General features: G+C 40.3%; 1 protein-coding gene across 1 annotated transcript; it reads right to left on the bottom strand.

The window, feature by feature from the left end:
- Nucleotides 1–9: 9 nt before the first annotated feature.
- Nucleotides 10–27,393, bottom strand: LOC142498862 (uncharacterized). Its single transcript, XM_075607505.1, has 4 exons — nucleotides 26,661–27,393; nucleotides 10,896–11,000; nucleotides 1,425–1,502; nucleotides 10–1,061 (listed from the first exon to the last, which is right to left on the bottom strand). Exons 1-4 carry the CDS (start codon nucleotides 27,391–27,393, stop codon nucleotides 10–12), a joined length of 1,968 nt encoding a protein of 655 aa, XP_075463620.1.
- Between the last annotated feature and the right edge of the window lie 514 nt (nucleotides 27,394–27,907).

Genomic DNA, 27,907 nt, shown 5'->3' with positions numbered 1-27,907 from the left:
TTATAACATTTATTTTTTTTGTTCCTTTTGCGAGCGAGTAACAGGCCTGCTTGTTGTCTCTTGAATTTTCCTTTTTCTTTTGCCACCAACTTTAGGCACAACAGAGCCACTTTGAGTGGCCTCTGGCACTTCACGGGCAGGGCTTGTGGCCAGTGACTGTTCACCTACGGGGCTTGTGGCCAGTGACTCACCTACAGGGCTTGTGGCCAGTGACTCACCTACAGGGCTTTTGGGCAGTGATTCACCTACAGGGCTTTTGGGCAGCGATTCACCTACAGGGCTTTTGGGCAGCGATTCACCTACAGGGCTTTTGGGCAGCGACTCACCTACAGGGCTTTTGGGCAGCGATTCACCTACAGGGCTTTTGGGCAGCGACTCACCTACAGGGCTTTTGGGTAGTGACTGTTCACGGACAGGGCTTGTGCCCAGTGACACATGTGAGCAAGTTGGTAGACACTGCACAAGTGATGGTTGGTCTGTTTCATGTGTGTCTTGTTTTGTTTTTGTCGCCTCCTTTGTAGGTGTCTGCTGCTGAATTTGTACAGATGGCAGCGGTAGGATGTCATCAGGAACCTGCACAGCAATGTCTGCTACTTGACCGGTAACATTTGGGCCTGGTGAATGAATATCAGATGAATGTGGTGAAAACTGACCTGCATGAACAGATCCTGGCTGGGAGGTGTTGAATTGTGGTACATTAGTCATTCTCCAGTAATTAGCTTGTGTTTGCTGAACAACTAATGCTTCGAATGAGGTGTTGATTTTTTGCAACTGTTTAGGCACTTCAATGAAGACTCTGTGGAGATGTGCCAATTGTGATACTGTTTCTTCCTGCAGTCCAATCATCCTTTCCAGCACTGTCATCATGTCTGAATGGCGACGATTTTCTGCGTCCACTATTTTTCCCTCTGAAGCTACAATTGCATCGTATGTGGAAGTTGATGGACGATTTGGCGGTACAACAGTTTCTATTGGCACCTCTTCATGGTCACATGATTGTATTTCAGTCTCTTCTGTGGCGTCATCCTCATCATACTCATCATCCTCATCACCATGATGTTCTAAAAAGAAATGTACACATTATTAAATGGCATGTTAATGTATGCTGTGTTACTATGTAATTGTACTGTGTCCTAAGTAACACCTAACATGTTAGCATACGTTTTATAACCTCATTAAAAACTACCTTGACTTACGAATAATGTTTGGACTCAGTATGAAATATGAATGAATGAAAAGTTGCTCTAAACTCAGAAGTCCTACATGATAATTAACATCACTAACACAATACATGTTGCCTTACACTTAATTTTCACTGACAATAAGTAATCCTATTTAAAGAAGATGTGCAAAACAAATAATGCACATGACAACATAACATATAGAAGAGCACATATTATATGGCCAGCAAATGATACACTCACCTTCTAGTAGTGTTGAGCTGGCTGACCCAGGTGAAGACACTTGTTCCATCTCAGGTGACACATGTCCTCCAGGGGCAACTATATATAACAATAACATAAGTTTTACATTTACATGTGTAAATATTGAACAAACACTTATTGTATGTTCTGTATTTATGATTAACTAACAACATCAGTTCCTTAACCGAAAATGTGTGTGAAAGTGAACATAAATAGTTGTAATAACACTGTACATGCCTGTGTACTTAGAATTTTTGAGTTCCCTAACATACAACATACTATGTTTCTGCAGTAATGCGTGAGGATAAATAGATTAAATGAGTACATAAAAATCATATGTTGTGTAGTGATATCAGTATCATAATGTACATAACTATCATGAGATGACCATTCACAATGGTTATCATGAAGGTGGTCATATTGCAAAAAGTGTTGTTTTTGGTAGAGGATATGTGTGGTACATTAATCGAAGATGTGGCACACCTGAATGTGGCTGTGACTCAACAAGACAACACATGCAGTGTGTGATAATGTGTCTTTCATAGTAGTTCAACTATAGATATGAGTGAACTAATGTGTGACGTACGCTTTGATAAGTAATGAGTTGTTGGGGCATTTAGTAGCTAGAGTTAAGCTTTCAAATGAGTGTGATTAACTTCAGTTGTGCTATTCAGGTTGTAAGAAAGGTATTCCCTTCCCCAAAAAGCCTAATCAGCCACACCTTTCAATGACTTGAAACAGGTGCAAATGGTGTGAACTAAGTTGACCGTGAAATGAGGCTGTAATTAGTGTGTGTGCTGAACCCCACCCCCTCTGTTGAAGTGTATGCTGTGATGAGATATTAATTGCAGCTGCTTTAACACAATGGTAGATGAGCTAAGTAGTCATCTGCAGTGTTTAAGTTATGAAAACAATGACATAACATATGATACGTGTGCCTCATTATGCTGTCTGTATATGACATAAAGCAAAAATGGACCTTTTCATAAGCAACTATAGATGTGTTAGTGCCAGTGATGTTTGTAGGCCGTTACATGCAATTTCTTTGATGCATGCTTAAAATAGGCAGTAATGTCATGTTTGTCGGAGTAAAATCAATAAAATACACAATAATATGATACATATTTCTGTTCTGTACCTGTAGCTACTAATAATTTCTCATGAACATGTGTTACACATGTGTACTACCCTGTTGTTCCCCATCTTCGCCCACCATCAATTGCTTCCACTGCAGCTATGCATTTTGGGAATTCACATGTAAATGAGCACGCAATGGCACGTGCTATATTAGTTACTGCTTTTAGTAGGACTACTACATATATGTCTATTTTGAGATATATATATACAGAATCAGACATATACATATATAGATGCAGGTATGCTTATATTGTGAAGACAGTATAAAAAGCAGTGTAAATATGCAAAATAACTGTAAGCAACGACACGCCTAGTACAGTAATATTTATCACCTGCTGGAAATTGTGACGGATAAATTCCAATGTCACGGTCACCAGCCAAGCCTTCCACGACGACGGTAAGTAATTTTGGCCGAAGCAGCTCCTCCAATGGAGTCAATATGAGACGTTGTGGTGTGGGCCCACCTCCAGTGCCAGTAGCATGCACGCGTTGGTCTTGTATTTTCTTTTTCAATTTGGACCTAATATCATCAAATCTTTTCCGACAATGATACTTGTCCCTGACACTATTCCCACAGGCATTGACACCAATGACTATTGTGTCCCACATTTCTTTTTTGCTTGCTGCACTTGTCCGCCCTTGAAAAACATATAAAAGATATGAGGTAAATTAATAATAATATAAGCACCAGTTTCCTACACTGCTAGCTGTTCCAAGAGATAGCAAACATGCTGTTTTATGTGTAATATGTGCAGCACATGAGCATTCACTACTAAACCTATACATGTAAGCAAGGTTGCATTCATATTGTATGCAGTTCTGGCAAATTGACCGCCTGTGTTTATTTGTCCTTGTAAGGCATGATAAAAAGCTGTGTTTCCACACTAATGAACATAGAAAGATATTGTGTACCCATATTTGCATATGAACAAAACTCAGATGACCTAGGATCACATGTATTTGAATAATAAATGTAAAGTTACACTTACCTACTAAATGTCCATAGAGACTGTCATAGTGCTCCAGAATGCCAGTGACAAGAGCCCTATTTTCCTGGTCATTGAAGCGAGGATTACGTGGCTTCTCCACACGTTTTTTCCGAGCAGGTTTAGGGTCAGAGCTTGGCTGGTGCTGACTGGACTCTCCTTCTTCCAATGGAAGAGCCTCCAAAAGCTGGCCACCAGCAAGCACGCCACCACCAGACACCCCATCAGCAACTGCGCCACCAGCAGCACTCCCAGCACCAGCACTCCCACTCCTAGCACCAGCACTCACACTCCTAGCACCAGCACTCACACTCCTAGCACCAGCACTCACACTCCTAGCACCAGCACTCCCACTCCCAGCAACAGCACTCCCACTCCCAGCAACAGCACTCCCACTCCCAGCAACAGCACTCCCACTCCCAGCAACAGCACTCCCACTCCCAGCAACAGCACTCCCACTCCCAGCAACAGCACTCCCACTCCCAGCAACAGCACTCCCACTCCCAGCAACAGCACTCCCACTCCCAGCAACACCACTCGGTGCACCAGCAACATCACTCCCCTGAACAGTACGTTCACTCCGACGCGTACTCCCACGAGTAGCACTCCCACTCCCACCAGCATCACTCTTCCCACGCTTTGCGGGCATACTTCCAGCACTCACAAAAAACAGACAAGAAATGTACAGGCAATCACACGAAACACTTCCACATATAAAACAAGACAAAGATGTAAACAAAACAACAAAGGACAAAGCTCACCCAATACACAACAAGTCTCTCAGTCAATATGCAAATCTTCAATCGTCCAGCTCTGTGCGTCTCTCTCTCTCTCTCACTCCCAACAACACAGAGAATGATTAGCAGTACACGTTGCCTTTAAATATGGCGCGCAATCAAAAACATGCTTGTTTCGCCTGATTCAGCAAGATTTGTGATTGTGCAACCTAACAGCACCCCGCCACGCACGCCGATACACCTGTGTGTGATCGGCTCATCATCGTGAGAGTGGGCGGATTTGTTTTCTGGTTGATTTTGAATGTATTCGGCACTTACTGCATACGGAGAGCGAAAAACGCCAATAACATGACTAATCGATAAGCTTGCCGATTTCACATAATCGTCGCTTACTGCATGAGGCCCTTACTCTCATTCATACCTAACTGCCATCTGCCATTTTCTCTGATGCAAATGGTGTCAACCTTTTAGTCATTTAATACTAACTAACCTTAAAACTCGCCCCACAAGTCAAGCATCCCAACAGCCTGCACTCATGGCTATTGTCCCACACCCACAGTCACTCCTGGCTTTCACTTCAAACACTCCACTGTAACTATTCTGCTAAAAAAAATATGAAATGCCCTGTATATAATATATACCCTGTTCACTTATGCAATTACACTTGCAATAATATATCCCCTGTCCTTTAACTCTATTTCCAGGACATACCCAAAAACAAATAAATGGTTACAAAATTATAAATTTGGCAGATATTATATATCCCTCAACATAGGGACGGCTTGCTACCTGCTTTGCTGTGACATCTGCAAAGGTATTATTATTATTTACCAGGGGCCTGTCAGCTCTTGGAGTTAACATTGTTATAATACATTCAATAACCTATGTATGTGTCTCCCCTCTTTTGTTCATATATTATCTATATATGTGAACAAAAATACAAAAATACAAAAATAAAAATTATGAAAACAGGTTGCTTTGATATATAGCAAAATTAAACTGGTAAATAGATTTGTATGTGTTGTGACTATAAAAATATTTACTGCTTGTGTTAAAAGAAAAAGCCTGCAGTAGGTCTTTTAACAACTGTGGCATTTACAATATAAGAAAAAAAAAAATCCTGAAATCCTGAACAAAAGATTTCCTTTTAAAATAGACAAATAATTTTGAACTCTTTGCAAAGTGCTGAGCACACGGCCAGCATTCACTTTAAAAGACACTCTGACTTTAAAAATAAAAAAATAATAATTTTCAAAGCGCTTTTTTTTCTTTTTTTCTGGGAAAACAGCCAGAAACCTCAAAAGTACAGATAGCAGACAATGGGTTTCACTGTCTAATTCATATTAACTGCTGGATTAATCCTCACACAGGGGATTGTAACATTAGTTTAATGTTAAATATGAAGCTTTCCACGCTGTCCTAAAACTGCATTTTGTATGGTCTTTCAAAAATTAAATAACGGTAATATTTTAAATTACTTATAAACACCAAGTCTATGCCTACAAGAGCATGCAACATTCTTTCATTCATTCACCTGAATGCCTTCTGCAAGAAATCTCATATTCCTGCAAACTTCCATCAATACAATTTCTATCCCGTTTTAACTATGCCCTCTTTTAAGCTAAACAAAATATCTTCAAACATGCAACAGTTATACCATGACTAAATAAACTGCAAGCTTGACCCTACCTGTCTTGTATGGCTGCTACACTGCTTATTTAACGGAGACAATTCTCGCTAAAATAACTGACCTCCATGCTGCTAAAGGCAGATATCATCACACTCCGCTCACACCACGGACACCCTCCTTTTGAAGCGCTATGTACATTGATGGCGTTATATACATATATAATGCAATATATTAATTCAAACAGTGCTTATGAGCTCTTACCAGCATTTTAAACAAAAACATCTTAATCCTGTAGAAATAAAATTGAAATGTGTTATCTTACTGCTTTACGGAAAAGAAGACAGTTCTACATTACCTTGTTCTCATGATTAAACTGCTTAAGCACAGCTAGTTAATTTTAATGTGAATGCTTCGCATTCTTTAAACTGTAAGAGAGAGGCTGTGCCCCTCCTTTTATTAAGATAGAAATACCACAAACAAAAAGAAATGTGTCCGGTTTAAAAAGTATCCGCCTGGCCAGGACGAATAAACCTTTCAAACTTTAACCAGGGACCGAGCTGAATATACTCCCCTTCCGTTGTGAGGAATTTCTCCCTTATTCGGTGTACACCTTTTTTTTTTTTTTTAAAACCTTTTAAAATTTAGATTTCATCATGAGCAACTAATATTCATATTTTTTGTACAGATGTTAATAAGCATGACCATACAGTGTCTCACACAAGAAATCATTCAGGAGAAAATTCATCAGGGTTCCAAACAAACTCTACATAAAGTAGCGGTGTTTTTTTTTTTTTTTTTTTTTTTTACAGAGACTTTCACTCTGAGCCCCCACGGGCAAAGCAGCACTTCCCTGCTTCTCACTGATAGTGGCACACTCTCTGCCAATGACCAAAACCACCACAATTAAAACAGACACCATTATTCTGCCGAGAACAACCTTCTGCTTATTCGACAAAATGGGTAATGACTAGCTGTCTGAGCAACAAATTCCTCAGGAATCAGACCAGATTTACACTCGCATTTAAAAATTGTACATTCCTAGGCTTCCGTCCAGAGTCATTCTTACTCATGCAAGCACCCATTAGTGGCTTAAAGAAAAACAGCTTAATTATGACAAATAATTGCAATATTTATACTTACACAATATACAATGGTCGTTCAGCTAGATCAGAGATAACAGTCCAGTCGTGCACAGAATTTACTGGACTCTTACCAAAAATTCTGTTTAAAAGGGCCTATCCCAATTCTTCAGTCACAATTTAGGTCTATTAAATTCCCAGAGGGGGTGAAGCATCATATATAAAAATTTACATATATACTCACAACCTCTGTGAACTTCCCACTTCTAGACGCCAAAACTGAAAGGAAAATCCGTTATTTCCTCCCCTGGCTTCAGCACAGAGAGGAACCTTTCCCCTGCCAGGTACACTGAAGCCTTGTGACTGGATACTACACCATCTGCACCCGTTTGCAGCAGACTCCCCCGGAGAAGTTTTTCACGCCCTGCAACTGTTATCTCCGGTCTTCGGTGAACTTTTCAGGCCTGGGAGACGAACAAAATGAAACGTAACGCACGCCAGGTTTCAAATCCTTTGTCTCAATTTATTACTCATAGGGTAATGATTTTTATACAGAAGAAAAAAAGATATTGGTTAGAGGCGTAACATAGGCGTGTCCTGGGCGCATACTAGGTGTGTCTTGGGCGTAGCTTTGATTAGAGGCGTGATTTAGGGGCAGGACATATTAGTGGCGTGACTTTTGAGACGTGTCCCTTTTCAATACAAGCAATGTTCTGAATACATAGCTTATTCATTGTCTGTTATCAAAAGAGAACTTGAGTCTTTGCAACTTTATTTCATTATCTTGCTTCTTGCAGAGAACCATTCTATTATATTCTACTAAAACACCAGGAAATTGACCTCACAAAAGTATCTAGTAATATCCTGACCAGAAAGAAAGGAAATGCAATTTAGCAGAAACTGAGTGCATTTATGAATTATATTTCAGCAAAGGCTGACTACAGAATCTTAACTAGTTATGACCAGACAAAATGGAAGCTTAACATGAGTGCAGACTCTGGCCTGACATACTGGTCCTAACAGGTAAGTTTTTCGAAGTCTTCTTCTATTTTCTGGTGAAATGTCTCGATATTATGGCTCTTAGCCCAGCTTTGATAGAATTTAGATTTTTCTTTGAGAGTTGTGTGTTTGAATGTGTTTTCATCTATTGTTGTAGGTGTACTGTTACTTGTGATTTCCCTACTTTGTGCGTCTTTGGATAGGAAGAATTTTTTTAGGGCATCCGGCAGGAACCTGACGAAGCATTATTGCGAAACTAGTTGTTCCCTGCCGGAGCCCATTGATTGAAGGACCCAGCCAGCCTGCTGACATCCGGTAAGACCTCCTCTTCCGGTCCCGCCGTCGGACGCGACCACGGGAGCTGTACTGGTGAGAGGAATATCACTGGACGATCAGGCTGATGCTGGGCTGTTTTAAAGCTGTACTGTGAGTGTTATTTTGACTTTGTTTTCTGTACCTAATAAATTCTATTTTGCTCACTCACCGAGTTCGGCCCTTTTCTTCCTATTTGGGCCCCCGGGAGAGAAGCAACTCACGTACTGCCCCCACCAGGAGGGTGAGAAAGTTATTGTTTTTAGCAGCATTCCGTGAAGGAAAGACTGCACATTAAACTCTGCTAACCAGCCCCATTATCCCCTTTTTACCTCAGACCAACAACAGGCTATGTAAACACACCCTGTTAGTCATCCACATATAGCACATATTCTGCTTCTGTTCATAAAAAAACACACAATTCCATTTAAATTTTATTTAAGGATTTTATTTAAGGATTTTCTAATCTATTTTTAAGCTATTTTAGAAATATATTTTTTCATATATTTATATATTTATATATTTTTACTTTTAATTACCAAGGTTCTTTAATTCCAAAGATTTTTAAGCTATTTTAAAAATATATTTTTCATACATTTTTAATTCCAAAGTTCTTTTGGCTGTATTGTACCGTTCGATTACTAAAACACTAATACCGTGTTCCATATCTTCCTATCCTCTTATCTCTACGTTTGAGCAAAATCCCGTGCGCTGACCAACCCTCCACCTCCACTGCAACTACAAGAAGATTCCGGGCTTTATCTTCTCTACTGGTCCAGCTGCAGAAAACAACAAGGGCAAGTACACACTACCCTTTCTTTGGTTACACACTACCACACAGGCAACATCACAAGCCTATACAAATAGGGAGCGCCCCAACCTCTTTTCTTTTCTTTTTGTCACATAATTTTCAATATATGCTGAAATACGTCTCCACACAAACTTACCAAATCATCTGGTATGCATTCACTCCTAATAAAGCCATACCTACAGTATACAATAGCATGGTGATAATAGTGCCCAGTCAAGACCTGTGAATATCACTTCTCAGACAGCCCTTTTCTTCCAATTAATCAACAAATCTCTCTTCCAAATTATTTATTTCTTATGTAAGAAAATGTTTCCTATCTTTTGGTTTAAATAATTTTTTCGTTTCAGGTTATTCATTCCGTATCAGTCAGAGGTAAAAAATATGCTAAACCTAGGGGTAATTGAGGAGTCCCATAGTCAATGGTCCAGCCCTATTGTCTTGGTACCTAAGCATGATGGATCAATACGGTTTTGTAATGATGTCGCAAATTTTGTCCCCGCGAACAAAGGTATGCCACAGTAGAAAAAGAATGTTTGACCATAAAGTGAGCAACAGACACTTTCAAATATTACCTATTAGGCAGGTCGTTTACGCTCATTACAGACCATGCACCCTAACAGTGGATGCATAGAAACAAAGAAAATAACACTAGAGTTACCCGCTGGTTTTTATCGTTACAACCCTTCAACTTCACAATGCAGTATCGGCCAGGCATACTGCACGGTAATGCAGATGCACTTTCTAGGGTGCACAGTCTCGGTGCACTGGCCGCTCCACTCGATAATGTTACGCTGGGGAGGGGGATATATGACAGTCATATACTCTGTATACATTAGTAGGAGGTGGCAGTATGCCTGCTTTCCAGTACATACATTTTTAATTCCAAATTTCTTTTGGCTGTATTGTACCGTTCGATTACTAAAACACTAATACCGTGTTCCATATCTTCCTATCCTCTTATCTCTACGTTTGAGCAAAATCCCGTGCGCTGACCAACCCTCCACCTCCACTATATTGAAAATTAGAAACGTGAAAGACCATCAGAAACAGTGATTAAATTAGCAGCAACTAAGTTACAATTCATTTGGCATTTGTGGAATAGAGAGCGCCAACTCAATGTCTACATTAAGAGCATGATGTTTGGGAGCTGGATCTTGCATTACTTATCATTTATGAAACAGCAATTTAAATAGAAGTGTTGCTAATAATTTGGTGAGAACGGTTCTGGGGACTATTTATTGGACATCCTGGCAGTACTAAAAATAGCTGTTTAGCCAAAATGAAGAGATGCATTTGTGTCGACTTAAGGGTTATTAGAAGAGGGATCCTTGCAGAACAGTGAGCAGCAATTTAAGAACTTATGGAAGTTGGCCTACATAGTTAGATCTGATTTAACTGATGCATCAATGTTGATTAACTGATCTGAAGCATTTCAAGAAGTCAGAGTAAATACAAAATAACTGAATGGCTTTGTGAAGTTAACATCAGGAAAAAAAAGTTAATGGAGAATAGAAGTGTCAAGAATCTCTTTAGGAAAATGACGGCTGGATTGCATGGACTTTGTTTGGGGATAATTAGGCTTTCATGGTCATTATGCATAAGACGATTCCGAAAAACTCTACAGGGTTATCTGGACCTATGGCCTTTTGCACGGGGCAAAGGTGGAGGAGTAAGAATGTAAAGGTGTTTGCTATGTCACCCAGCAAAACCAGGAATGTGTTGCTAAAATAAATACCATTATTGATGCTTCAATGTTGTAAAGATAATTATTTAGATGTACCGGTAGTAGTGTATTGATACTGGGCATGGACTTTCAATGAAGAGCTGAGAGGATAATCCGTCCATTCTTGTGAAATGTCCTTGTTGCTGTACCCATTGGTCTGACCTATCAAGAAGAGAATGGAGGGCAGTACAAGGGTCTGATAATTAATCATTTAGACAATTGCTGTATGGAAGGCAGAGAGGCTTTTTGGACATTTGTACTGTATGTGATTGCTGTGATAGATTGAACACCTGTGTGGAAACCTTAAGAAAATCCAGTTATAGGAAAGTGCACTAAACCTTGGGAAAGGCTTTTGCTATTATAAAGATGTTAATGGAAGATTGCTGTTTTAGTCAATTGTCAGGGAATAGACATTTATAGCAAACTCTGCTATAACAAATGGAATAGACACAAAGAAGTAGACAGGAACTAGACAACATCCGTAGGCATTGCAATTGCAAAATAGTTCTGCTAATCTTATCCACTTGAGGATTGTCACCTTGAGAATTAAAGATGGCGCATGAGAAGGGAAGGAAGGTTGAGTGAATTTGAGAAAAAAAAGGTTTAAGAGTAGCAAACTAAAAGAAGGAGCCACATATCTAGAAAGCAGGGGCTTTATGATAAGTAAAGTGATGGCAGTCTAATTTGATGTTCAGATGAGATACTGTGGTAGTAGCAGCTGAGAATGATCGATGGTAGTCATAGAATAAGTCACCACATATCTATTGCCAAGAATAAGATCCATAAGGTTGTATAGATATTGATCAAATTATATCTGTATAAACTGAGGCATGGCCAAACGTGGGGATTATTAACTTCTTAGAAAGCCGGGGCTTCTTAAGCTTTGTGGATGATGGAAATATCACGAAAGGATACTATTCTATTCAATCTATTTCTGACCTGCAATACTATATATATAGTTTATATCTAACAGCAGATGTAACATTTTACTTGACTCTTAAAACAGTCACATAAATGTGATTACAATTGGTTAGTTTTAGTAGTGAGGCATAATTTATATTTTTTAAACTTGGTTATCAAATAATTGAATGTCTGGCCAATCACCCCAAAGTGAAAACATTGATGTACTAAAAGAGTTCAAGTTATTTAGTTTATTGCTAACTTTTGTATTCTAACAGAGATACAAGTATTTGTTCATATTCAATATTATGCACTAAAAAATCAGAACATTGGGCACATGGGGCCTTCACAGAACATCTTGCTAATTGCTAATAAGATATCATTACTAAGTTTTAACTGCCTCTGGAATTAAGTGTTATGAAGATTTTGTCTTTGCTTAAAATAATGATTTCTTTCTGTTAACATCTTGGATTTTAATTTCTGCTGCGTTTCACCTTAATTAATATACAATGGAAGCTATAGTATTTTATGCAAAGAAACTAATTGCCTTGCATTTCTAAAAGTTTTGTGTTGTGTACTGAAAACCTATTTTAAGCTGATATATACAGTAATGAAATAAGGCCATGTTACTGTCAGGTACTCTGATGTGTATTCTACAGTATGATGCACAAGTGGTGTTCATGGTTGGGAACTCCTAAATAATTATGCATTTAAAACTCTTGTGGTCATATTGTTTTTCCACGCTTGTAGCTCAAGCTGTGTGTTCGATTTTTCTTGTATATTACAGTACCAATATTTTCTATCAAATATGCTATAAAACATCAGAAGGAATCAAAAGCAGATTAATTTTGCCAATTTCGATACATGCTGTGTTGTCTTGATACTTTGGGGTTATTTACTAAACATCACAAATGGCTTTTTTTTTTTAGACAAAATGGGTGCATGTAGAACTCAATGTCAATTGCACTTGTGTGTATCTATGCACAAACCTCAAATTTTCACCATCTGCGCCACCTGCGTAAAAAAAATAATGTTTTCTTTTGATTTGGCACACAGAAATGAACTGCACTTGGCATATGGATGTTAATGGTATGTATTAATGTATTATATTTCTAAGTGCCACTAGTGAAGGAGTGGCAAAATCGTCCACCAAGTTCAACTTGGCATAAAATCTACAATGACTGTTAATAGAGTTAGGGCAGAATGAAGTTGCCATTAATCAACCAAAACATGTATTTGAAGCCGTATTGATGTTTCATTATATAAGTTAAGAGCATTTATTATTTTCCCATGATGGTTATCTATACTACTGTATAATTCAGAAAGTTTGTCTTTTTCTCCGGATATTCAAATACACATGCTTAATACTACAGCCACCAAACTTGGAAGGATTACTTTATGTATCAAAATAAGGCAAACTGCCATGGTTTGGATCCTCTCAAGCCTTCCAAATGGTGTGCATTCTATGAGTTATTACAGCCACTGTAAGTCAGCCACTGTGTGTTGTACCTGGTAGGTTACATATCTGGCATGTTATATCATACTGGTGACATCATAAGGAGAGTTAGATTGCTATAAAGTTTACAACACAAAGGAGAAGTGGTCACTACTCAGCGGTTCATATAGAATGTTTCACGTACTAGAGGGGTGCAATCAGGGAAGAAGGATACTGTACATTTACGAGAGAAAGATTCCATTATGATGCACTCTACCTCTACTAATAATCAAAATAATAAAATGTTATTAGATCAAAAATACACAAAACATATAATAATTTAAACCTAATTCAGCGTTGGTATGCCACATAGTAAATCTTTTCCAATTAATTTGGAAATACGAGTTGCCTATTCCCTATCAATAAATTAGCCTGTATCAATGTGCTAAGCAAGTAAACAAAGCTGATATATTGTAGCCAGTGAACAGATACGTATCCTCTATGGGTGTCTATTGTTCATATTCAGTGCCCATTTGTGCAGTCTGAAATTAAATTCCACCATTATCTGTAGAATGTATGCAATATTATCTAGTAGATATAGAAGTATTTGACATGCACATTCATCCTCATGGTGTAATGCTTACTCCTATTGAGCCAATGTTTAAATAGGGTGAATGTCTACCTCATATATTATACTTATAGAAGTATTTGACATCCACATTCAACAGCCACATGATGACCCCTCTCTCCCTTGCGCTGCCCGCTGTCTCTCTATAACTTCTTCTTATGGCATTCAACAGTGGACTGCAGCCAGCACCCACAAAGATGGCCATTACCTAAACCTGGTTTTCACTAAAAACTTTTTTCACTCTGATTTTTCCATTTTCCCCTTTCGTCTCTCTGACCATCACCTCGTGTCATTTTCTCTCTCTCGCTTCTCCATCTCCATCTACGCCTTGTTTCTGCAGAAACCTGTGCTCTATTAACCTACCAGCCTTGGATTCCACTTTACGCTCTTTCCTCTCCTCTCCTCTCTCAGCTGCTACAGACCCTGACAACCTGGTCAGGAACTAAAACCCTGCCTTATCATCCTCTCTTGATCTACATGCTTTCTCTCTGCCATCCACGCCCCTTCTAACCCCAGACCCTGGCTAAATTCCCACACACGCATGCAGCATTCCTCCACTCGTTCCTCTAAACAACTCTGGAGGAAATCTCACACTCTCACAGACTTCCTTCACTACAAATGTATGCTATTCTGTTTCAACTCTGCCCTCTCTCAAGCTAAACAAGCCAACTTTTTTCACTAATCAACACGCACAAATCTAACCTACACCAACTTATCTCTGTCTTTGATGCTCTACTCAAGCCACCCTCAGCTGCCTCTTCTTTTCCTCCATCTCAACTCAGGACTTTGCTGACTATTTTAAGGAAAAAGTGGAATCCATATGTTAGAACATCCCCTCTGTTTCCTCCTCCCATCCTCAACCGCTTCCTAACTCTCCTCCTGCCTTCCTTGGCTCTTTTTCTGCTGTCTCAAAGGAGGAGGTGTCACTGATTATCTCCTCTTCTCCCTCTACCATTTACCCTCTTGACCCCATTCCCTCCCATCTCCTAAAACCTTTTGCTCTCACTATTACCCCTACGCTCACACAAATTTTTAACTCCTCTCTACTCTATTAACTTTCCATCCTCCTTCAAACATGCAACAGTTATACCATTACTCAAAAACAGCAAGCTTGACCCTACCTGTCTTTCTAACTATCACAGAGCATGAGGAGCTGGCACTCCACAGAGCAGGAGGAGCAGAGGACATAGGGTTTGCTCATTTCATTAACTGTCGAGATATCTGATATCTGTATACGAACTTTGTCCTGTTTATAGCTTATGACCTATAGCTTTTTTCAGCAGAGTGTGGGAATACCTGTTAGTGGGGAGGGAAGGCTTAGGGAAGTACCTCTGGGACCCTTTGGGACCAGTGGGAATGGGCCAGATGAAGAGGTTACCCCTCGAAACGTCGCCCACTAGTTTGCTTTCCTTTTTCCATATTGTGGTTTTTCCTTTTGTTTCATGTGTTTTTTTTCCCCTTCTCCTTATGTTATGACTTTTCACATGGTGACATTCATTTTCTCATTGACACATTGGCTATTGTTGCTATAATTTCAGTTTATTGCTAGTGTCATTAGAATTGTTCAATTTCACAACACTTGTATTCTTCAGTGTCTTTAGCTGTGAGACAGAGAGTGCTGGTACTGCTTTAGGTTTGTTTAACACATGTAGTGTCGTTTTAAAATACAATTGATGTTTGTTGATTTTATTATTATATTGTGTGATGAAAGGGGTATCGATGGACTTTTTTCTTACTGATTTCATACTTGGAGTTAGAATGAAGGTTCTTGTTAGAGACCTAATTCTATTTAAGGCCTCTTCTATGTTTGCCTCACCATACTTCCTCTCTCTAATTTAACGGTGAGAATGTTTGATTGTTGTATGAAAACATTATCTTTTGTGCAATTTCGTTTGAGCCGTCGGTATTGACCGATCGGTATGTTTTTAATCCAATTTCTTTGATGGCAACTAATTGGTAAAATAAAATTGTTGCTATCATCATCTTTAAAGTAATTCCTGGTCTTGGTTCTGTTGTTCCATATATATATATATATATATATATATATATATATATATATATATATATATATATATATATATATATATATATATATATATATATAAAGCAGAAAATAGCCGTGTTAGTCCAGTTGCGATAGTGAAGAATAAATGAGTTCTTCAATATTAGGTGATACCTTTTTTATTTTGGACTAACAATTTATGTCAAAGGACAAGCTTTCGAGAGTTCTCCTCTCTTCTTCAGGTCAGCAATACTGATATACAAAGGATTCAATGGCTTCAGTGTAGAGAGAGGAAAAAAAAACAACAGATATGTACTGTAGATAAGGTAGGGTGTTAAAAGTGTTTGAAGCCATATATATATATATATATATATATATATATATATATATATATATATATATATATATATATAGTCAAATCAAGAAAATTAATCTCATATAATGTATGCCTCAATGACTAGCTAGTGATATTATTTGTATCCACCTATTTTTTGGCATCACTTCATAAACTCATGGTGATGTAGCACTCTTTTCACTCTTTTCACTATTTGCACTACACTACTCAAATGCCCAAATTCATTTGGAACTATTAAGTTTCAAATATAAGGACTATAATAGTTATTACTATATTCACTCTGACAAATGTTTGCATTTCTGTGGCTTTAAGTGTTTATTGGGAGGACTAATGGCACAACAGTCCCACTGTAATACTTACGAATTCAGTGGATTATATTCTGTTATGGTGGTACTGTGAGATTGTTGTTTAATATTAAATATGTATCAATATGTTGCCAAATATGAATGAATACCAGAGAGGTGTATAATAGTAGTGGTTACTGATTGACCAATATAAGGTGTATCTTAAATCCTATTGAGTAAGCGAAACAGGAGTTCACTAATATAACTCTGTCTATGCTTTAAGGCCAAAAGGTATGGACTAGTTACACCTTAATATTGGGTGTTACTATCAAGCTAACACTACTGTACCACGATGTTGTCCATAATAGTACTAAAACTATAACTGCTATCTCGTGAAGTAGGGGGTCCCTGCAGCTGTAATCAATTTTGTTCAGCTCAGAAGAACCCCTGCTCCGAAACACTAGTATCAAACACCTCCCCATCCCCCAAAGAAAAAATCATTACCTTAGCGGATAGCTGCTAAGGTAATGAAGCTGCTTACATTTTATTTTTATTCATAGTGTACATAAACATAAAGAGCATTCACAGATACACTTAAGTGAAAAAATAGACATCCTTTAGTATGCTAATAGACTACTTTTGAAAAGTAGTTATAAATGTAGTCAACTAACTATCCCCCAAGAAATAAAAACACAAAACTTTCGAAAGCCCTACGGTGTAATTGGAAGTCAGCCCACTGGTGTACCAAGCCTCAGCAGTCCCACTAACAACTAGAGACTCTTCGGCACGCCAGAGTTAGTTTCTCTGGGGAACCGGTTTTTGAGGCGGGCTACTATCCACGGGTCCTGCGAGAAGCCGCAACCCGGAAGGAAGAACAACGTGGTGCCGATCCAGGCAGCCCCAGCGTGCGGGTCTACCTCGTAAGCCTCTGCACCATCTCTCTATGCCCAGGACACCACCAGGACTGTCGCCTCTGCACTGTTCTATTGGACGTACTTACCCCTATATGTAAGTTTTTATTGTTATTATTACTTTGTTTTTATTAAATCTTGACCCTTGGAGCGCTTTTGTGTTTTATTTCCTGCTGTTACCCGGCGTTTGGAGTCATCCTGCGATGGGACCTGTGGAGGAGGGGTGCCTTCACATCGCATCAGCTGCAAGAGGGAAGAGTTAATCTACTCCAAGATCCTGTTAGGAAGCAAGAGCGCGGTTTGACTTTATCATTTATGGTAACTATCCCCCAACCCTGAGTTACTGATGAAAAAAGGCTGTGGAGCCTTAACTACAGTATTAACTACATTGAAATGTTCCGGTCACATGGGCCATGACCTGGGAGATTTAAATTTGCAGGAGATAGCGGCCCCAGATACGGAGGTCTGGACCTCAAGAAGCAGATGATCCTTGGACCTGAAATTAATGTGGTTTAGTTCTGGAGACCCCCTGTTCAATCATATGTACTAAAAAAAAAAACACAGCACCATCGCCTGTAAGAGCTGTGCAGAGAAAGGGGCCGCTTCCTTCTGCTCTCGCTTAGAAGATATTCCAGACTGGTGTAGCCCAGTAGCATTAACGCAGTGGGAATCCCATTCAGAAGAAGGGACCCCGCTGTGTTAAACCTGATGGGAAATTAGTGAACTTGCTTTTGGGCATGTGGAAACTGTGGTTGGGCATTGGTCTCCATTGAGCTGCAGTTTCCTTGAGGATAAAGAAATCATAAAACATACAGGACCCCTATAAGCTCATATTGAACCCCCAAAATAACCACAACATAAATATATATATGCGTATAAGTGTCAAAGAGGAGTGCTACTGAGCATGGCAATATATATTTAAAACCAGAGACAGACCATGAAACACAGACCTTGAGACGTGGTCTGCTTTGGAGGGGCTCAAGGGCTTACAACACTTTGGTCAAAGAGTTAAACTAAAAGACCATTTTATTCAAAAGATATATATATATATATATACACTGGCGGCACACTTTATTCTTAGCTGGCTTGTGCCACAAGCCGGGAGGTGTCCCGGCTTGCTCGTTTATTTCCCTCGGCGTTCCGCGCGTCATCGATGCGCGGTCACGCTTCATCGGGAGCGTGCGCGCATGGCGCGCATGCCCAGAGCTCCCCGAGGGAGCCCTTGTGTCCCGCGATGTGGGGGATTGCAGTGGGGGGCTCCGGGGGACCCGGCGGACCCGGAGAGGGGAGGGGGAAGCCCTGATCTTAGGACAGATCCTCCGAGGCTCCGGCGAGCGCCCGGGACACCTCGGCGCGTGCCCGGTTACTGTCGCGGCCGAGACCGGGCAAAGGTAAGAATAAACTCGGCCGCGACAGTATATATATATATATATATATATATATATACTGATATATATATATATATATATATATATATATATATATATATATATTTAGGCACTGTACCGTGTATTAGTGTCTTTGGATGTAGCACTGAGCTCTGTCTGTGTTTCATGTTCTGTATCTTGTTTTAAAAGGATAAAGAAATCATACATCTTTGTCCATCTACAGTATAAGTAAATCTACCCCATATGCAGTGTTAGAAAGCAGTGATTTTACTCAACAAAATAGTGAAAGTTTATTATAGAAGAGACCAGCAATACTGTATGTTCCAGTCCCCTCATGCAGCAAAGGGTCTTCCAATGGCTCTTGTAACATGTATATATGTATGTCTTTATTTATATAGCGCCATGAATGTGCACAGCGCTTTACTGCAGTAATACCATTGACAATCATGTAAATAACAAATAATGCAAATAACACATAATGGAAAGAAGTGCTTCAGACAAAGTAACATTTAGGAAAAGTAGTCCCTGCTCAGAAGAGCTTACAATCTAATTGGTAGGTAAGAAGAATGTACAGAGACAGTAGGAGGGTGTTCTGGTAAGTACGTCTGCTAGGGGCCATGGTTTATGTATGAGGTGTGAATTATCAGCCATGGAGCTTCTCATATGCTTCGTTAAGCAGGTGTGGTTTAAGGTGGATCTTAAAGGTGGATATAGAGGGTGTTACTCTGATATTGAGAGGAAGGGCAATCCAGAGGTGTGGAGCACTCCGTGAGAAAGGTTTAAGGCAGGAGACGGCTTTGATTACAGAAGCGCTTCAGGGAGAAGATATCCCTGAACTCAAGATTCGGGATGGTGTTTAGTGAGAAATTATGGCTTAGCTGTAAGGAGAAGCAGAAGAGTTTAAAGCTTTGAAAGTGGGGAGGAGAATTGAGTGTGTGATACAAGATTTCTTTTGGAGAGAGTTCATTTTTCCTTTCAAATTTTCGGATAAATTAGAACACCACCACCAAGAAAAAAGGCAAATATTGTGAACTTGAAAGGGTGTAAATTAGATTGAAGTTCCAACATGTACAAACTGGGATGTATATTAATGAGACTTCAGGAGCAAAATAATCCAATGAAGGATTCTTTCCAGATGCCAACATTTGGAGAAACACAAAAGTTAGAGTCAATGTGCTATGTACTATTACATTTTCAAAGCATAGGATAAAACAAAATATGATCTGTGTGATATTAATTTTGGGAAAGCTATTTTGGTTATCAGAAAACACATATACAGTAGTTAGGCAGGTGATGCTTTGTAGCACATACTTCTACAGATTGTTTCTCACTTCTCAAAGGCATTTTTAATTGGGAAGGCACCATTACGATTTAATCTGTTGCATATCTGAATGTATATTTTGGAAAAGTATTCTGTCTGCAGGGCTTTTTTTTTTTTTTATAACTTGTATTTTATTATACATAAATGCATGATATACATAAAAAAAAAGACATCAGGTGCATATTTAGCATATCATATACAATAACAAAAGCATAATAAACTCACGTAGTTTTTCGAGCCCTACTTAACCACGTGAGTGGGAATCGTCATGTGTAAGGTACTGGGGTAAATAATAATAAAAAAAAAAAAAAAAAAAAAAGGGGGGGGTGGGGGGGGAGGAGGTAAAGGAGGGGGTGGGGGGAGAGGAGAGAGGGAAGGTGTATCCAAGGATAATAATACATCTGCCTCCGGGGAACACCTGGACAGCGTGAGGACTATGTATCAACTAGTGAGGCCTTTCGGTAGAATAAGTGATTGGGCGTAAGGAGTATAAGGTTCTAGGTGTGGGGTAGGTTCTTATGTCCCCAAAGGAGAACGCATTTATTACTATTATAGCCAAATTGTGTTACGCTCCACCCCAGGGATGTCTGTTTGGGCAAGCCAGGGGGCCCAAACTTTTAGATAATTGTCGCCAGTGTCATTAACTAAGCTCGTTAACTTTTCCATCTGGCAGATAAACCAAATACGATTCCGAATCTTTGGGATAATTGGAATATCGGGGCGTTTCCATAGTGCTGCGATCTCGCACCGCGTAGCTAGAGCAAAATGTGCAATTAGTTTATTGTGTGATTTTGATAGGCCCTTTAGGGGTCTGTTCATGAGAAACAGCCACGGGTCTGGGGGAATAGTGAGATCAAATATTCTCTGAATCCAATTTCTGATCTTTTCCCATAGTGGGTATATCAGCGGGCAAGACCACAGCATATGTAACAGGTCAGCTGTTCCTCCACACTGTTTAGGGCACAATGGGGAGGACCCTGGTACAAACTTAGATAATTTGAGTGGGGTGAGGTACCATCTCATAAGAACTTTATATGCGTTCTCCTTCAGTGTGGTGCATATAGAACTTTTTGCGGCTCCTAGGAATATAGCATTCCACTCTTCGTCGTCCAGGGTCTCCCCTAGGTCTCTTTCCCATTGGGTACGAAATGTAGGTGATTGGTGCTTTGAGATTGCAGGCTCGACTACCTCTCTGTATATCGTAGATATGAGTCCCTTAGTGTCGGTTTCTGCCCGACAGAGCTTTTCAAAATTCGTTAATGGGGGGTATGGGGCAAATTTATTATAAAATGATCTGAGCTGGAGGTATTTATGGAATTCAGCGTGGGGAATGTCTTTTTCTAGTCTGAGATGGTCAAAAGATTTACATTTTAGATCATGACCCTCCAGATCTTTGAGTCTAGTATAGCTTTTTTGTTTCCAAATTGAGTGATTATGACCAATAAGACCCGGCGCAAAGCTAGGATTATTCCAAATGGGTGACATCAGGGAATTTGCTGAAGTAAGTGAGTTTTTTAATTTTGATGCTTCCCAAACAGATAAGGAGTTAGTCATTGAGGTAAGCGGTAGAATAGTGTTTTTCCTTGATGTTTTAGGTAGCCAAATCAAATTGTTAAGCTCTAAAGGGGAGCAAGCCGCATGTTCGAGCTCTACCCATCTTTTTAATTTGGGGTCGGAATGCCATTGTATGACCTGGCTTAATTGAGCCGCTTTAAAATATGACAACAGGCAGGGTACCGCTAGGCCACCCGCTAAGGTAGGTCTCTTCATCGATAATTTATTTACTCTCGGTTTTTTACCTCCCCAGATAAAATTAGATATTCCAGACTGAAGTGAGAGTATGTCCTTCAGTTTGAGTGGCACAGGTAATGTCTGGAAGAGGTATAGGATACGGGGAAGTAGATTCATCTTAACGCTGTGAATCCTTCCAATCCAAGAAATCTTCTTGGAAGACCATCTGATTAGGTCTTGTTTTAGAGTCCAGATCAGTTTGGGATAATTTGCTTTATAGATGCTTTTTGCATCTTTGGTGATATAGGTCCCCAGATATTTTATCGAGTTCTTTTGCCAGTTAAAATTGAAATTTAGTTTCAGTAATTTCTCTGTATGTCTAGGGAGGTTGATATTCAGAGCTTCAGATTTGGATTGGTTAATCTTGAAACCTGAGACCTTGGAGAATTTATCTAGTAGGTCAAACAGGTTAGGTAATGACGTAAGGGGTTTGGAGATGATTAATAGGATATCATCAGCATACAGGGCCGCTTTATGTGATTGGGAGTAAACGTTTAACCCTGAGATATCCGGGCTATCTCGAATTCGTGCCGCGAGGGGTTCAATACATAGGGCGAACAGGAGGGGAGATAAAGGGCATCCCTGTCTTGTGCCACTCTGGATTTGAAATGGGACCGAGGGGAAGCCCTGATGTATGACCCTGGCGGTTGGGCCTGAGTATAGTGACATAATCGCTCTACTCACCCGATTTCCGAAGCCAAATGCCGCGAGCGTCTCTTTTAAGTATGGCCAGTCTATCCTATCAAAAGCTTTTTCTGCATCCAGACTTAATAACATGCTTTGTGTGTTATTTTTGTTAGCCAATTCCAACAGATCAATAAATCGTCGGGTGTTATCCGCTGCCTGCCTCCCCTTAACAAAACCGACCTGATCTGGGTGTATTAGTCTGGGTAGGATATGACTTAATCTGTTGGCCAATAATTTTGCATATATTTTGATATCGGTATTAATTAGAGATATTGGCCTATAGCTTTTACAATTTAGCGGATCCTTGCCAGGTTTATGTATAAGTGATATAGACGCCCGCAGCATGTCCCCAGGGATAGGGGCTCCTGCTAAGATAGCATTAAACATTTGGAGCAGCCTCGGAGCAAGTGATTCGGAAAATTTCTTATAGTAAAGCCCCGAAAAGCCATCAGGGCCTGGTGCCTTTGATGGCTTAAGCTCCTTGATGGCCTGCGACACTTCTTCCAATGTGAAGTCAGCGCCCATAGCTTCTCTGTCTAGCTCTGTCAATCTCTCCAGTTTTGAGCTGGCTAAGAAATCTCTCAGTGCGCTGCTCGTGTTTTTATTGTGTGCCACCTTCTTACCGTCGTATAGGGAGCCATAGAATGAACCGAATTCTTCCACTATTTTTTTAGGGTTGGCCGTAAGTACACCCGATTTTAAGCGTATAGCTTGGATGTTAAACTTAGATTGCCTATCCTTCAGTGCGCGCGCCAGCATCGTATCCGGCCTGTTAGCTTTTTCATAAAACTTCCTCTTAGACCAACATAGGGAGTTATCCGCCCGGGAAGTCAATAACATATTTAATTCAATTTTTGTATCTTTAAGTTCCTGTGTCGTAAGTGGATCGGGATTGATCTTATGACTCGCTGAGAGGGAATGCAATTTGGATTGGAGCGTCCGAATTTTGGAATCCCTCACTCGTTTTCTTTTAGCAGTGAGATTAATTATTATGCCCCTTAGCGTTGCTTTATGAGCCTCCCATAAAGTCATATGGGATTCCACAGAGCCTGTGTTTATCTCAAAGAATTGAGTTATTTCTTGACCTATCTTTTCGCAGGTTTCGGGTATTTTAAGAATAGATTCATTAAGTTTCCAGTTTGCGCCTGGTCTACTGGTCTGAATATTGTTGCACCTGAGCTCAATTGGTGCATGGTCAGACCATGAAATATCATGGATCATTGTTTGAGTGACCTTAGGAACCAAGTGGCACGAAACAAAGAGATAATCGATTCTGCTGTATGAGGTATGTGGGTGGGAATAGAAAGTGTAGTCCCTTGTCGTAGGGTGGAGCTCCCTCCATATATCTACTAGTTGAGTATCTTTTAGGGCACTGTGTAGGGAGTTTTGAGCTTTCTTGTTATCGGAATCACTTCCACCTGATCTGTCTAGTGAAGATTGCAGTGTGATATTGAAATCTCCTGCTAATATAATATATCCCTTAGCTACCGAGGCCAATAAGCGGAAGAATTTGTCAAAGAAGGACGCATCCTGTGTACATGGGGCGTAGAGGGAGGCCAATGTGATGGGCTGTTCATGTATGGTTCCTGTTAAAATGATATACTGACCCTCTACGTCTTTTTTGGTTGTCTGTAGCACGAATGGGATTGAGTTACTAAATAAGATGGCTACTCCTCGTTTTTTGACTGATGCTGATGCTGTGTAAAATTGGGAGAAGCCCTTATCTAGGAATTTAGGGGAGTTACTATTACTAAAGTGTGTTTCCTGTAGGAATAACACATCTGCTTGTTTTCTCTTGTAATCCGTAAAGGCAAGCTTCCTTTTGATTGGGCTATTAAAGCCCTTCACATTGTGAGAGATTAATGTTAACGCCATGCTTTACGGTGCAAGAAATTATATGTGTAGTGAACTGTATGCTTACTTGTGATATCATGTCTGAGGTTTCCTTCGGTTGTGTCCATGTCCATCCCGTTGGCAAGATGTTCTGGGTGGGATCCATACGTCCTAGAGAGGGGGGGGTAGGGGAGAGGGTAGGGAAAGGTAGACAAAACAGGGAAAGCGACAAGCGGGCTAAAACGGGAACGGGAAAATAATAATAAAAAGGAAGAAAATGTGAAAAGGTATGAACAAAAAACAAGGGCGTATCTCGGGAGCCCCCGAGAGTAGCCCTTGCGCCCAGAGGGTGGGTCATCTGACTCCATCTTAAAGATGGACCAGTCTCCTGTGTTGGAGACATCCCACCCTGGGTCTTGGTATCGGTCCCTTAAATCTGGGGACCGAAAAAGGGGACACATGCGCGAGGGAGGGTACTTCCCCCGGCACTTTTTGTAAAGGAAATGCATATTTTGTAGACTTGACAGTAAACGTGACAGTGATCATAACATAGTGCAACTGATAGCGACAAGTGATTCCTATTTGTAACGTAAACAGTGATGTTAACATTAATAATAACGGGAATAATTGATGGAATAACAGTGACCGTAGGCCGAATAGCCTATATGTTTGTGTACTTATCTAAAGTGAACAGCATCTGAACAACTTTTAACAAACTTTCTTATCCGAATTGAAATAGGTATATATGTATCTGTATACTATCTGCATAAACATTCATGACAGATATGATAATTAAAATAAACAATGTATTTTAGCCGATTAGGTTGTTGTCAGCTATATGTGGTATAATGAAGTACCGGATTAAATATATTGACCTTATCAATAACTGAGTTGACCTATCTGGGCTCAATAACCTATGTACCAAAGCATATGCATACAAAACGTACGGTAATTATAACACGTAGAAAGAGAATACCCGAGGTGTATTGCATATATCTCTTATATACCCTATCCTTCATGTAGATATATACCAACCCACCTGTACCGCATGAATGTGTTGGTGCTGGAGTGTCTCTGATATTGATATGACAATTATGCCGTGATATAGAATATCCTTTTATAGCCTATCTTTGCCACCCAAACTGACGTAAGGTGGGTATCATATTAATACCCTATAGACCCTGTCTAACAATAGATTTATATATATATACATATACATATATATACATACATACACATACACACACACACACATACATACATATATACACACACACATACATACACATACATATACATATAACACATTATGACATGAATATTATAACAATATCTTATATAACATGTATTACCTATATTATATTACAGGTGTCAGGTATACTTTGTATTAGGGGTGCATGCATAGTAGTACATAGACTGACCATATCTAATCTTACTTAACCAGAAGTTGCTCAGCTGCATGGGACTGTATAGGTCTAACTCATTGCTTATGTTGTTCCTAATCCTTGTGTCACTCTAAGTGGGGCAGCGCTTATTAAGGGGTTAATCTTTATTGGACATTGGGGATCTCATGGGGAACAGGGGCATGTTTGGGGAGATCAACGGGGGATGAACACACTCCCCTCAGCTGCTCCGGGTGAGTGGACCGAGATCCCAGAGTGGGGAGAGGGACCCGGTCTCCGAGCCTCCCCCTCCGCCTCTCATGGCTTCTGGGGCAATGCCGAGGCTGTCTCCTGCTCTGGGATCGCAGCCACTCTGACGTCATCAATGTGCGGCTGAAGTCTCGCGCGAAGACGGTGCCTGCCGATGACGTCACCTCCTTCGCGCCAAAATCATTGAGGTTCCCGCTCTGCTCAGGGGAGGACCGGGTCAATATGGCTGCCGCGCAAAGTTAGCATGCGGATCCGATCCAGGCAAAAACCGGTAGCTGACAGGATGGGTATGTCGAGGAGACAGCCGGCACTGAGGAGACAGCAGGTATGGACTGGGGTTCACTCCGGGAGATATTTATGGTTGTAGACTTGTATTGCGAGTGTTCAGTTGGGGCCTGAAGCTTTAGGTGCTGCATACTGTTTAGCGTGGGTGGCCCCTGCTTTGTTCCATGAGGGAGAAGGGGGGTTGGTGTTAGCGGATGGGGGGTGTGCTGGACTATGAATGGCTCCAGTGACACCAAGTTTGATAAGGAAGCCCTCTCCGTCCTCTGGATTTTTTAATGTATGAGCAACACCATTTTTAATTGAAAGGAGGGCACAGGGAAACAGCCATCTATATCTGATGCTGTGCTCACGGAGAACTTTTGTTATAGGAGCCAGAGCCTTTCTTTTGATCAGGGTAGCAGGGGCCAAGTCCTGAAATATCTGAAGCTTGACCCCCTCGAACTCCAGTGTCCTAGCTTCCCGGGCAATCCTGCACACCTCCTCCTTGGTGCGGAAATGGTGAAATCTTGCCACTATGTCCCTAGGGGGGTCACCAACCTGAGGTTTTCTACGTAGAGCTCTATGGCAGCGGTCCAGCAGTATCTCAGAGTCTGGCTTATCTGGAAAAAGGTGTTCCAGCCACCTATTGGTAAAGTCCTCAGGATCATTTATATTTTCAGGGACCCCCCGCAGCCTGATGTTGCAACGCCGGTCGCGGTTTTCCGCGTCCTCCGCCTTGTCCTCTAAGAACCTGACTCTGTCATTCAATGCAGTGACTTGGTCGTGAGTTTGAGCTAGGACAGTAGTTGTCTCATCCATTTTGGTTTCAATGGAGTCAGTCCGCTCCCCGAGAGCATCAAGGTCTTTTCTAAGCGCCCAAAGTTCTGTCATAAAGAATTTCTTCATATCTGTGCAGAATGCTTTAAGGTCTTTGCGCCGGACTATCTCTTCATCCCCCTCCTCCTCTATGAGAGGATCCACAACAGGGGCCTTGTCTGATGTCTGCATAGGGATCTCCTTATTTTCGGCTGGGGGTGCTCCATTTTTCTTGAAATAAGTAGTTACCGGTTGGCTTTTGGACCGAGCTGTTTTGCTAATCGGCATCTCTGGTTGTTTATAAATGATGTGCTGTGTAGCGATCAGGTAGAATCACACTTTTGTCGCTTGTAATTCCGTTAATAGTGCCGGTGGGAGAGGAGCTCTGGAATCAAGTCTCCATTCCCTCCAACAGCCAGCAGGTGTCCGTCTGCAGGGCTTTTAACTATTTCAAACCAAAAACTACATTCTGGTATTCAGACAGGAAAGATTTTTATTGCAAAATGTCAATGATTTTTTCAGTACTTGAATAAAATCAACTAACAGCACCAGGCAACTAAATAAAAATAGAAACATAAAAAGGAACAAGCATTACAGTACAAAACTCCAACCTGACTACAATTTGTACTGTAGTTCTAATATCCCTATGATTACATATCCTTTGTGTGCTTCTAAAAGCAAAACAGTTCTATATGCTTTTACTTTGTTTCCTTTTTAACCTTGTAATTATGTTAGATTAGAATTGTAATACATTATGTACAAATACTTGGTTTTACATTATTTTGTTGACACTTTTGATGAC

This window comes from Ascaphus truei, chromosome 1 (genome assembly GCF_040206685.1).
Source record: "Ascaphus truei isolate aAscTru1 chromosome 1, aAscTru1.hap1, whole genome shotgun sequence".
Taxonomy (NCBI): Eukaryota; Metazoa; Chordata; class Amphibia; order Anura; family Ascaphidae; genus Ascaphus; species Ascaphus truei.
Note: the sequence above shows the minus strand (reverse complement) of the source record. Positions and strands in the feature narration are given on the sequence as shown.

What these genes read in the sequence shown, in the direction of transcription:
- LOC142498862 (XM_075607505.1), bottom strand. Translation starts at nt 27,393, where the DNA reads ATGCCGATTAGCAAAACAGCTCGGTCCAAAAGCCAACCGGTAACTACT. An exon ending in GTATCAATACACTACTACCG is followed by an intron (nt 1,503 to 10,895) that starts GTACATCTAAAT and finishes TGTTATATATAG; the next exon opens with TTGCCCCTGGAGGACATGTG. An exon ending in CAGCTCAACACTACTAGAAG is followed by an intron (nt 1,062 to 1,424) that starts GTGAGTGTATCA and finishes ATTTCTTTTTAG; the next exon opens with AACATCATGGTGATGAGGAT.